This window comes from Gorilla gorilla, chromosome 18, assembly GCF_029281585.2.
Source record: "Gorilla gorilla gorilla isolate KB3781 chromosome 18, NHGRI_mGorGor1-v2.1_pri, whole genome shotgun sequence".
In the NCBI taxonomy this organism is placed as follows: domain Eukaryota; kingdom Metazoa; phylum Chordata; class Mammalia; order Primates; family Hominidae; genus Gorilla; species Gorilla gorilla.
Window position 1 is genome coordinate 32,492,377 of NC_073242.2, and position 13,032 is coordinate 32,505,408.

Genomic DNA, 13,032 nt, shown 5'->3' on the forward strand with positions numbered 1-13,032 from the left:
CACCCACCCAGTGAAGTTCAAGTCCAGTAGCTGTTAGCTTAAGAAAGAGTATTCCCTTATCCCACTACACCTTAAAATGTATTTGCTGTCCTGCAGCGTTGGCTCATTTCTGTAAGCCCAGCACAATGATTACAAAAGTGGTACATACTTGTTGCTTCTTAAAAAAATGAAAGTGCAGAGAAATATAGAGCAGAAAGAAAAATCACTCCAATTCCCACAATTCAGAATAATCTGTTAGGATCTATAGTTTTAAAAATGTAGTTCAAGGCCGGGTGCTGTGGCTCACGCTTGTAATCCTAGCACTTTGCGAGGCCAAGGCACGTGAATCACAAGGTCAGGAGTTCGAGACCAGCCTGACCAACATGGTGAAACCCCGTCTCTACTAAAAATACAAAAATTAGCCAGGCGTGGTGGCACACGCCTGTAATCCCAGCTACTCAGGAGGCTGAGGCAGGAGAATCACTTGAACCCAGGAGGTGGAGGTTGCAGTGAGCAGAGATTGTGCCACTGTACTCCAGCCTGGGCGACAGAACAAGACTCTATCTCAAAAAAAAAAAAAAAAAAAAAAAAAGGGTAGTTCAGATTATACTGTATGATGTTTATAAATTTTTCTCCATGTCATAAAAAATATTTGGAAACTTCATTTAAAATGTCTGTGTTAGGGTTGGATGAGGTGGCTCATGCCTATAATCTCAATACTTTGGGAGGCTAAGGAGGGAGGACTACATGAGGACGTGAGTTCAAGACCAGCCTGGGCAACAGAGCAAGACTCTATCTGTATAAAACAAAAAAAATTAGTAAGGCATGGTGGCATGCACCTGTAGTCCCAGCTACTCGGGAGGCCGAAGAGGGAAGATAACTTGTGCCTAGGAGTTCAGAGTCGCAGTGAGCTATGATTACATCACTGTACTCCAGTCTGGGCAACAGAACAGGACCTTGACGCAAATAAATAAATAAATAAATAAATAAATATCTGTATTAGATACCATTTTATAGATTGACAGTTTTTGGATATTGGAGCTATTTTCTGTTTCCATTAGTTGCTTGATGATGCTTGTAAACAAATCTTCACCACTCCCTTCCCCATAACCTATTCCTTAGCCCAGATTTGCAGAAATGGCATTTTTGGATCAAAGGATCTGAATATTTTTTGAGACACGGTCTCCCTCTATCACCTAGGCTGGAGTGCAGTGGTGCAATCTCAGCTCATTGCAGCCTTGACCTCCTGGGCTCAGGCAAATCTCACTTCAGCCTCCCAGGTAGCTAGGACTACAGGTGCGTGCACTCACATCTGGCTAGCTTTTTTATTTTTAGTAGAGATGAGGTTTCCACATGTTGTCTAGGTTGGTCTCGAACTCCTGGGCTCAAGTGATCTGCCCACTTCAGCCTCCCAAAGTGTTAGGATTACAGGTGCGAGCCACCACACCCAGCCGGGTCTGAGTATTTTATTTTTATTTTGCATTTTTCGGAGACAGAGTCTCACTGTGTCGCCCAGGCTGGAGTGCAGTGGGGCAATCTCGGCTCACGGCAACCTTTGCCTCCCGCGTTCAAGCGATTCTCCTGCCTCAGCCTTCCGAGTAGTTGGGATTACAGGTACTGCCACCACACCCAGCTAATTTTTTGTATTTTTTCCCCCTGAGATGGAGTCCTGCCCTGTCGCCCAGAGCTGGAGTGCAATGGTGTGATATCGGCTCACTGCAACCTCCACCTCCTGGGTTCAAGCAATTCTCCTTCCTCAGCCTCCCAAGTAGCTGGGATTACAGGCACACGCCACCACACCTGGCTAATTTTTGTATTTTTATTAGAGACGGGGTTTCACCATGTTGGCCAGGCTGGTCTCGAACTCCTGACCTTGTGATCCACCCTGCCTTGGCCTCCCAAAGTGCTGGGATTACAGGTGTGAGCCACTGTGCCCTGCCAATTTTTTGTACTTTTAGTAGAGATGGGGTTTCACCATGTTGGTCAGGGTGGTCTTGAACTCCTGACCTCAGATAATCCACCCACCTCGGCCTCCCAAAGTGCTACGATTACAGGCATGAGCCACTGCATCCAGCCTGGACCATTTTAAGACACCCCCTTTAGATGTACCCATCCTGCTATGATTGGTAAGAAGAGGTAGAGGCAGCCTGTGGCCCCTGATCTGAGTGTGCCCGTCCCTCCTGCTGGCGATAAGGAGTAAGGTCCTGCCCAGCCTGTTTGCTCTATGCCATGGCTTTGCCCCAGTCCCTGAGCAAATCTGGGTATTACTCATCTTTGAAGTAGGGTGTGGGAGCAGGTGGCGACAATGTGAGAGGCCACGGGGTGGAGGTAGATGGCCCAGGCCCAGCTCTGCCAAAGCCAGCCAGCACCAACTTGGTGTTTTGCCAGCCATCCTCCATCTATTCACCTGTAAAGGATACTGGCAACCCCTGGGTGGCATGAGACCAGGGATATGCAAACACTGCCATTTGAGTGTCCATGGGAGGTCACAAGCATTAAATAGGTAAAGTCAAGCAACCCTGGGGCTTGATGTGCAAACACAAGCAGGAAAAAACCCATTTTCCCTTAGGGTGGCTCCTTGGCTCAGTATCTGCGTCAGGCTGGGGGATTTAAGCATGACTAGACTGACTAGATGACTTTTTTTTTTTGAGATGGAATCTTGCTCAGTCACCCAGATGGGAGTGCAGTGGCATGATCTTGGCTCAATGCAACTTCTGCCTCCTGGGTTCAAGTGATTCTCCTGCCTCAGCCTCCCAAGTAGCTGGGACTACAGGTGTGCACCACCGTGCCTGGCTAATTTTTGTATTTTCAGTAGAGACGGGGTTTCACCATGTTCGTCAGGCTGGTCTTTAACTCCTGACCTCAAGTGATCCATCCACCTTGGCCTCCCAAAGTGCCGGGATTACAGGCGCAAACCACCACGCTCGGCCCATGGCTAGAAGATTCTATCCGGCAATGCAGAAGTTTTGTGTTTTCTAGACAATTGCTTTTTCTGTACATATAGGTTTTATCTATATAAAAATCTTTATTTTTATTTCAAGTAATTTCTTCGAACTTCCAGATGCAACTTTTGAGTAAAATCTTCACTCAAAGATACAAAGGGTTAATGAATGGTTCATGGAGTCACAAGATAATATTTTGGATGTAGGCCTATTTCTGCAAGGCCTGTCTTCCAAGATGACATCTCACACCTGCTGTGTTCACACTGGAAGGAAATAAAAGGCCATAGTTCACTTCATTCCATATTTATAACTATAGCGCTTGGTGTAATTATACCTGCTGTATTATACATTAGGATAGGACAATAAAGATTATATAGTGTGAGCTCAATTTACAAAACATTTCCTTGAACAAAACGACTATCCCGGAATTTATTTTACAGATTTTTTTTTTTTTTTTTAAGACAGAGTCTCCCTCTGTCACCCAGGCTGAAGTGCAGTGGTGCAGTCTCCCTTCCTGCAACCTCTGCCTCCTGGATTCAGGCGATTTCCAATTCCAAGTAGCTGGGATTACAGGTATGTGCCACCACACTTGGCTAATTTTTGTATTTTTAGTAGAGACGAGGTTTCACCATGTTGGCCAAGCTGGTCTTGAAGTCCTGGCTTCAAGTGATCTGCCTGCCTCACCCTCCCAAAGTGCTGGGATTACAGGGGTGAGGTATCAATAAAACAATTCTGAATAACATGGAGGCCACTCAATCTAACGGGAACTGCCTGACATCCCTCTCAATCTCTCCATTCAGAGAAAGGGATCCAGACCTTCAATGATTTCCATAAAGCAAAACAAAAGCCCAGTGACTACAAGTCTAACCATCATTCTAGGCTCAAACTGAATCCTTTTGAGTTTTACTCTGAATCCTAGCAACTCTTCAATAAGACAGAATTGTTGATTGAATTTTGGGTTTTCTTTGGTATTTTTTATGTGCAACTCTCTATGCCTATGACAGAATCTTATCCTTGTTTTCCTAAACTTGACTTAGAGGCCAGGCCAGGCCCCAATAAGCCTGGTCTCAGGCTCTGAGATCCGGATCCTCTGTCAGTCACTGAGGTTGGGGAGGGGACTGATGTGGCGCCCTTCTGATGTCACCCACACCATGTCCACTGAGGACCCTGAGTCTTGCCAGCCGTTGGGGACTGAGCCTCCTAGTCCCTGTGAGGAAGGTGGCTGGGTGGGAAGGGCTGCTGCTGTGTCAGCCAAACAGACAATCCTCCCTGTGCGGATGTCAGTCCTTGCTCGTGCCACCCACAGGCTGAGGGGGAGAGGACATGGTTGGAGCTTTTGATATACAAAGCAGCACCTTGTTTTACTGAGGGTAGAAAATAGGAAGTCCACTCCCTGCCTCACCCCTCTTAAGCATCAAAGCTCAGACGTCAGCGGGACTTGAAGAGTCTCAGCCTGGGCAGTGCCAGTCACAACACCTGGGTTTCCAGCCGCCGGAGTTCCTTGACCACAAGATCAATGTTAATAATTGGGTTAAAGTACAGGGCCCAGTAAAACAAACAGTTGCAAACAAACTGAGGGATGAGGGGCCAGAACATGGCCACAAAAAGCCCCTGCGTTGATACTTTCCAGAAATGGCTCCACATCCTCTGAGGCACGGTCCTGAAACAAGAAGAGAAGAGGCTGAATCGGAGGCGCTTCTCATGACCACACCCAGGAGTCCAGGCCCTGGGCCTTTTCTGGGTGCTGGGAAGAGCATGGCTGCCCGTGCTGAATGTCCTTGTCTTCTGTCCCCGGTGCCTGAGACCTCTGCCTACTCAACCCATCTTTTAACTCTCAAGGACATGACCTACAGGGAGCTTCTTTGCCCCCACACCGGGCAAGGCCTCCCTGTGACAGCCTCAACTTCACCTGCTTCATCACTTTGTTACATTTACATATGTTTTTTTTCTTTTGAGACAGGGTCTCATTCCTTTGTCCAGCCTGGGAGTGCAGTGGTGCAAATGTGGCTCAACTGCAGCCTTGACCTCCAGGTCTCAAGTGATCCTCCTGAGTAGCTGGGACCACAGGCACACATCACCACATCTGGCTAATTATTATTATTATTATTTTTTAAGTAGGGACAAGGTCTCGCTATGTTACCCAGGCTGGTCTCAAAACTCCTCGGCTCAGGTGATCCTCCACCTCAACCTCCCGAGTAGCTGGGACTACAGGTGTGCACCACCACGCCCAGTTAATTTTTTGTATTTTTAGAGACAGGTTTTGCCACGTTGCCCAGGCTGCACTTGAACTCCTGGTCTCAAGCAATCCTCTCACCTCCCAAAGTGCTGGGATTACAGGCATGAGCCAAGGTGCCTGGCCATCTATTTTTTAACGTACATATTTTATTTGCTAGGCTGTAGGGCCTCACACTATATAGACTGTCTTCTTTACCGAAAGATCTGCCATGCCCAGGAGAGAACCAGGAGTACAGTAGGGGCATAAATATGCATATTGTATATAAATAAGTGAGTTTGCTAAAAGGAAAGAAATGAGGGAGATTCTTTTTTTTATTTTTACCTAGTGAGTCACCATTGGAAAGGTGAGGGAGATTGTTGGGTTCTCAGAACCATTCATAAGGCTGCGAGTCAGAATGTCAAGGTAAAAGGCTGCAAGGGTGGCAGTGTTACTTCTGCCTGTCCCTTTCTTCTGGAAATAGCTTCTAAGTTTTTGGGGGTTTTTTGAGATGGACTCTCACTTTGTCGCCCAGGGTGGAGTGCAATGGTGCAATCTTGGCTCACTGCAACCTCCACCTCCCTGAGTTCAAGCGATCCTCCTGCCTCAGCCTCCCGAGTAGCTGGGATTACAGGCACCCACCACCACGCCTGGCTAATTTTTGTATTTTTGGTAGAGATGAGGTTTCACTATGTTGGCCAGGCTGGTCTCGAACTCCTGACCTCAGGTGATCCACCTGCCTTGGCCTCCCAAAGTTCTAGGATTACAGGCATGAACCACTGCACCTGGCAACAGCCTCTAAGTTTTGGGGATTCTCTCTCCTTTGTTCTTTTCCATGTGGTCTGGGTAGGGCTGAAACCAGCCTCTGGTTGTGAGGTGAACTCATGCCTCAAGCCTGGGTCCATCAGAACAAAGGCATGTGAGCCCTGAGACCTTTTCCAGTGCCACAGGGAAGGAAGTGCTTTCTTTCTGGAGGTTTGTTAAGCTGCACAGATCAAAGTCTGGAGTGGAGAAGCCAAGGGCCCCCACATGAAGAGAGATGCCTGAGGCAGAAAACACAAGAAGAACAGTGCTGTGAGGGACAGAGAAAGAGTCAGTCCTGGTGACAGCGTTTGGGTCTCAGGGTCCAGTCATCCTTGAAGCCTAAGTTATGATTATCCTAGTTGGTTACAGATCAGGATTAGAACTCATGCCTACAGAATTTCCCATGAGATCTCTTTATGCTCTACCTTACTGCATTTTCTATAAAGCACCCTGTGGAGGCCAAAGCAACTCTATATTGGATGCTAATCCGCCATATTGACTTCTCACTAACTCCAGTTTGGGGGAAGCCTCTAAGATCTCTGGTTTTATCTAATGTTTCTTGGGTAAGAGCACGTTTGTCACGTAAATCCTGCCCTTTGGTGAAACAGCCTTGATGTTCTCTTACTTACCATAGATCCTGACCCTAAGCAATTGTTCTGCACATCCCTTCTGAAGCATGTATGCCCCTTCCCTATGTATACAAGCCCTGAGTCTGGGGATCCACCATCTTGTCTCGCTACCATCCAAGACACAGACAGGGCTTCTGTTGGCAAGGCCTTATTAAGTGTTTCTTTCTGAGAAACTGAATTTGCCAGCTTCTTCCTTCAGCCCCTCAGCTTCCTCTGATTTAGGGGATAGGTTTGCACAGGCCTGCCTACCTTAAAACAGACCCTTTTCTATTCAGTTGCTTATTCCTTGATTATTACAATCCTTTGCCCCCCTCCCCCTGAAATTAAATGGTATATTATTGCATAGAGATAAGACATATAGGAAAATACTTTTAACAATGAGCACCACAACCCCCGCCCCCAAAACACAGGTAATTGTCCTATTCACTGCTTAAGCTAGGTTTCTCAAAGCAGAGTCTGAAGGGTCTGGGTGGATGGAGGATTTATTTCAAGTGTGAGAAATAAAAGAGGATCTTTCCCTCACTTGGTATTTCTTTCCCATCCCCTGTTGTGACAACCATTAAAACATACTTACTTCAGTTCACTTCTCGACCAGATTCTCCAAAAGGAGAATAATTCCAGAACTGAGAGTAACATAGCATTGATGATGAGAAACCGTGATGTCCAGTAATGGACCTCCAACCAGTCCCAAGCAAACTCAGCAATCAGCTGGTATGGAAGGAAGGAGTATTTGACCAGGAACTCTCTCCACTGCTTCCACGTAGGCTCCTTAAGATCCTTAAAAAATAACACACAGACGCAAAAAGTCATGAGGACTGACTTTTACACAAAATATTGTGATGATCAGGCTAGGCACGGTGGCTCACACCTGTAATCCCACCACTTTGGGAGGCCTAGGTGGGCGGATCACCTGAGGTAAGGAGTTCAAGACCAGGCTGGCCAACATGGTGAAACCCCATCTCTACTAAAAATTCAAAAATTGGCCAGACGTGGTGGTGTGTGCCTGTAATCCCAACTACTCTAGAGGCTGAGGCAAGAGAATCACTTGAACCCGGGATGTGGAGGTTGCAGTGAGTTGAGATCGCACCACTGCACTTCACCCTGGGTGATAGAGGGAGACTCTGTCTCAAAAAAAATTGTGATGATCACAGTGAGTTCTACATTGATTACCACACACACACACATCCAACAATCTAAAATGAAATTTCCATCCATCAACTCATCTTGTAATTGTTTTTTTTTTTTTTTTCAGACGGAGTCTTGATCTGTTACCCAGGCTGGAATGCAGTGGTGCCATCTCGGCTCACTGCAGCCTCCACCTCCTGGGTTCAAGTGATTCTCCTGTCTCAGCCTCCTGAGTATGTTCTCGTACTTACCTTAAATCCCGACCCTAAGCAATTGTTCTGCACATCCCTTCTGAAGCATGTATGCCCCTTCCCTATGTATACGAGCCCTGAGTCTGGGGATCCACCATCTTGTCTTGCTACCATCCAAGACACAGACAGGGCTTCTGGGATTAAAGGTGTATACCACCATGCCCGGCTAATTTTTGTATTTTTAGTAGAGACGAGGTTTTGCCATGTTGGCCAGGCTGGTCTTGAAACTCCTGACCTCAGGTGATTTGCCCGCCTCTGCCTCCCAAAGTGCTTGGATTATAGGAGTGAACCACTGCACCCGGCTGTAATTAATCTCAAATTAAGTAAATGTTAGCAAAAAGGTTGAAATGAAATGCTTGTCATATAATTGTGGAAGCTCAGAAAAAAAAAAAGCATGAATTATGAATACATTGAAATAAATTTAAATTAACCAGTGTTTTATTCTCCCATCAAGCTACCCAAATGGTAGCTTGAACCATTTCCTAAATTCAACATTGGCTATGGTAGAATAATGGTAGTTTCTGGGAAAATTACAAACACTCCCTCCTCCCTCCAAAAAAAGGTAATTTTTTTTTGTGATGGCAGGAGGAGAAGCTTTTCAATTACACATATTAGCAGATAAAAAATTAGCCTGATGATGGCCGGGTACAGTGGCTCATGCCTGTAATCCCAGCACTTTGGGAGGCTGAGGCGGGTGGATTACGAGGTCAGGAGATCAAGACCATCCTGGCTAACACAGTGAAACCCCATCTCTACTAAAAACACAAAAAATTAGCCGGGTGTGGTGGCGGGCGCCTGTAGTCCCAGCTACTCAGGAGGCTGAGGCAGGAGAATGGCATGAACCCGGGAGATGGAGGTTGCAGTGAGCCAAGATTGCGCCACTGCACTCCAGCCTGGGCGACAGGGCGAGACTCTGTCTCAAAAAAAAAAAAAAAAAAAAAAAATTAGCCTGATGAACAGGCAGAGGCTGTTGGAGCTCGTTAAAATTGAAGGGTTGGGTGCCAGGTGCAGTGGCTCACGCCTGTAATCTCAACACTTTGGGAGGGCAAGGTGGGAGTAAGGGAGGAGACCACCTCTCATGTTGTCTTATGCCCAATTTCTGTCTCCAAAGAAAGAAGTAAAAACTAAAAGGCAGAAATGAAATCCACAGGCAGACAGCCCGGCGCTGCGCTCTGGGCCTGGTAGTTAAAGATCGACCCCTGACCTAACCAGTTATGTTATCTATAGATTCCAGACATTGTATGGAAAAGCACTGTAAAAATCCCTGTCGTATTCTCTTCTGTTCTGATTACCGGCGCATGCAGCCCCCAGTCACGTATCCCACTGCTTGCTCCATTGATCACGACCCTCTCACGTGGACTCCCTTAGAGTTGTGAGCCCTTAAAAGGGACAGGAATTGCTCACTCGGGGAGCTCGGCTCTTGAGACAGGAGTCTTGCCGACGCTCCCGGCCAAATAAACCCCTTCCTTCTTTAACTCGGTGTCTGAGGGGTTTTGTCTGCAGCTCTTCCTGCTACAGGAGGATGGTTTGAATTCAGGAGTTCAAGACCAGGCTGGGCAACATGGTGAAACCCTGTCTCTGCAAAAAATGCAACAATTAGCTGGGTGGTGGTGCTCGCCTGTAGTCCCAGCTACTTGGGAGGCTGAGGTGTGAAGATCACTTGAGCCCAGGAGGTCGAGGCTGCAGTGAGCTGTGATTGTGCCACTGTACTCCAGCCTGGGAGAAAGAGTGAGACCCAATCTCAAACAATCAATCAATAAATAAAATTAAAGGTCAGGGTCTCTGCACAGCCAGTCTGGTGAGGTAAACAGCAAGTGGAGACTGGGTAATTAGGGGAGGAATGTGCAAGGGAGCCGATTAGCAGGCTTCAGACTATATTCAAGGCTGAAACCAGTTAGCCAGCACTTGATTGTAGTGTTTACAAGGGTCTTTGGGGGAAAAAAAGGATCTCTGGAGATTTCAAAATTCTGTTTTATTATTTATGGGTGTGGATGATACTTGATGATTCCTCTATGCATGTGACTTGATATGAACAGGTCAGAAGTACTGGCCCCAAGAGAAGCAAAGCAAAGGATATTACTCTCAAATGACCTACCAGACATTCTGAAGGAGTTCATGGGTCAAACTGAAGAAACATGGCACCCATGGTGGGTAGCAATCTCTGCAAATAACTTGACAGTGGAATAACTTTATTCCAGGCACTGTGCAGACCTACCAGAAGCTTGGTGACGATGTCCTCCCCAGAGCTGTCTTCTTGCAGAGGGCAGATGGTGTGGATGAAAGGTAGGAAGGTGTCAGTGTAGTCAAACAGGTACAGGTAGAGCAGACTCAGCCTGGGGGAGCTCTTGAGGGCGTATAGCAGGAACAGGGACCTGCCTGGGTTCACAGCCTGCAGAGAAGAGTACAGGGCCACATTACAACCATGGCGGCCAGTTACCCACCCACGCTCCTTCCCATCTCTCGCTTGTTGTCATCAGCCTTTTTGCATGGTACACACAATGCATGAATGAATGAATGGCAAGAAGAGGCCAAGTGATCCACATTTGGGGTTACATTGTATAAAGATTCGATCTTGGCGGAGCATGGTGGCTCACGCCTGTAAATCCCAACACTTGGGAAGGCCGAGGTGGACGGATCACTTGAGGTTAGGAGTTTGAGACCAGCCTGGCCAACATGGTGAAATGCTGTCTGTACTACAAATAAAAAAATTAGCTGGGCATGGTGGCGCATGCCCTGTAGTCCCAGCTACTCAGGAGGCTGAGGCTGGAGAATCGCTTGAACCTGGGAGGTGGAGGTTGCAGTGTGCCGAGATCATACCACTGCACTCCAGCCTATGCAATAGAGTGAGATTCCAGCTCAAAAAAAAAAAAAAAAAAAAGATCCAATCTCTAGCTATAGCTGGGGGGAGGGGTGAAAAGCATACTCTTGCACCCTGCTTGCAGAATATAGCCTTTTAAAAAAGCTATTTTGAAAAAGGTATCAAAGAGTCTTAAAATTGTTTAACTCAATCAGTCTGTAAGTGGGCACCACTTAATGCAAATAATCTGAAATACAGATTTTATATACAAGATATAGTACTACACTGAGTGTAATAGTGAAACCAGTGAAATCTACGGTTACAGCAGATACTTAACATGGAATTCACATAGCCATTTTCATTTTCTTCAGTTTTTTAAATCAAGTTTTACTATAGTGAATGTTTACTTCCTTATTATAAAAGTAACTGAATAGATGATTCAGGGTAAGTGTGGTGGCTCACACCTGTAATCCTAACACTTTGGGAGGCAAGAGGATTGCTTGAGGCCAGGAGTTCAAGACCAGCCTGAGCAACAAAGCAAGACCCAGTCTCTTAATTTTTTTATTTTTTTGAGACAGAGTCTTGCTCTGTCGCCCAGGCTGGAGTGCAATGGTGCATTTTTGGCTCACTGCAACGTCTACCTCCCAGGTTCAAGCAATTCTCCTGCCTCAGCCTCCCAAGTAGCTGGGATTACAAGTGAGTAATGCCACGCCTGGCTAATTTTTGTATTTTCAGTAGACACTGGGTTTCACTATGTTGGCCAGGCTGGTCTCGAACTCCTGACCTCAGGTGATCCACCTGCCTCGGTCTCCCAAAGTGCTGGGATTACAGGTGTGAGCCACCACGCCTGGCCTAAGACCTCGTTTCTTAAAAAAAAAAAAAAAAGGCCGAGTGTGGTGGCTCACACCAGTAATCCCAGCACTTTGGGAGGCCAAGGCAGGTGGATCACCTGAGGTCAGGAGTTCGAGACCAGCCTGACCAATATGATGAAACCCTGTCTACTAAAAATACAAAAATTAGCTAGGCTTGGTGGCATGTGCCTGTAATCCCAGCTACTCGGGAGGCTGAGACAGGACAATCACTTGAACCCAGGAGGCAGAGGTTGCAGTGAGCCGAGATCTTGCCATTGAAATCCAGCCTGGGCAACAAGGGCAAAACTCCATCTCAAAAAAAAAAAAGATTCAATTTATTTGATTCTTAGTAGCATCAAAATAAAATGAGCAGTTTACCACAGAAGATATAAGGATGGCAAATAAGCATGTGAATGTGAATTAAATGAGAAATGCAAATTAAATCCCCAGTGTCCAGTGGAGATCACTGCATCCTTGTTGGAATTGGGAGGGCTGGGAGGGAAGGCTTAACAGGGGCAGGAGGAAACTTCTGGGAGTGATGGAGATGTTCCCCATCTTCATTGTGTGATGGTTTCATGGGTGTGCATATGTCAAAACTTATCACATCATACACTTTAAGTAGGTGTATATCAATTTTACCTCAATAAAAACTGTTAAAACATTCAATTTAGCTGATGCTATGAATAACTTACTGTTAGATTTTTAAAAAGTGTGATGATCATTGCATTTTTAAAAAGATTCTTTCTCTTTAGAAATGTATACTATAGAGACTGGGCGTGGTGGCTCAGCCTGTAATCCCAGCACTTTGGGAAGCTGAGGCAGGCAGATCACCTGAGGTCAGGAGATTGAGACCAGCCTGGCTAAAACGGTGAAATCCCATCTCTACTAAAAATACAAAAAATTAGCCGGGCATGGTGGCGGGTGCCTGTAGTCCCAGCTACTCGGGAGGCCGAGGCAGGAGAATGGTGCGAACCCAGGAGGCGGAGCTTGCAGTGAGTGGAGATCGCACCACTGCACTCCAGCCTGGGCGACAGAGTGAGACTCCATCTCAAAAAAAAAAAAAAGTATACTATAGAGGCCGGACATGGTGGCTCACGCCTGTAAATCCCAGCACTTTGGGAGGCTGACGCAGGCAGATTGCCTGAGGTCAGGAGTTCGAGACCAGCCTGACCAACATGGTGAAACCCTGTCTCGACTAAAAATACAAAAAAAATTAGCCGGTGTGGTGGTGGGCACCTGTAGTCCCAGCTACTTGGGAGGCTGAGGCAGGAGAATCGCTTGAACCTGGGAGGTGGAGGTTGCAGTGAGCCAAGATCATGCCACTGCACTCCATCCTGAAGGCAGAGCGAGACTCTGTTTCAAAAAAAAACAAAAAACAAAAAAAAACAAATTGCATACTACAGGCTGGGCATGGTGGCTCACGCCTATAATCCCAGCACTTT

The 13,032-nt window shown here is 46.6% G+C and overlaps 1 protein-coding gene across 9 annotated transcripts in view; it reads right to left on the reverse strand.

Moving 5' to 3' along the window:
* Nucleotides 1–2,984: 2,984 nt before the first annotated feature.
* The window catches only part of BFAR (bifunctional apoptosis regulator), a 36,410-nt gene continuing 26,362 nt past the window's right edge, over nucleotides 2,985–13,032 (reverse strand). For all 9 annotated transcript variants that reach the window (XM_055365807.2, XM_055365804.2, XM_055365805.2 and 6 more), the window contains 3 exons: nucleotides 10,158–10,331; nucleotides 7,141–7,343; nucleotides 2,985–4,581 (listed from right to left, as the gene is read on the reverse strand). In XM_055365807.2, coding sequence (XP_055221782.1) covers nucleotides 4,389–4,581; nucleotides 7,141–7,343; nucleotides 10,158–10,331 — 570 coding nt within the window. In that variant the 3' untranslated portion in view covers nucleotides 2,985–4,388. The remainder of the gene's footprint in view (nucleotides 4,582–7,140; nucleotides 7,344–10,157; nucleotides 10,332–13,032) is intronic.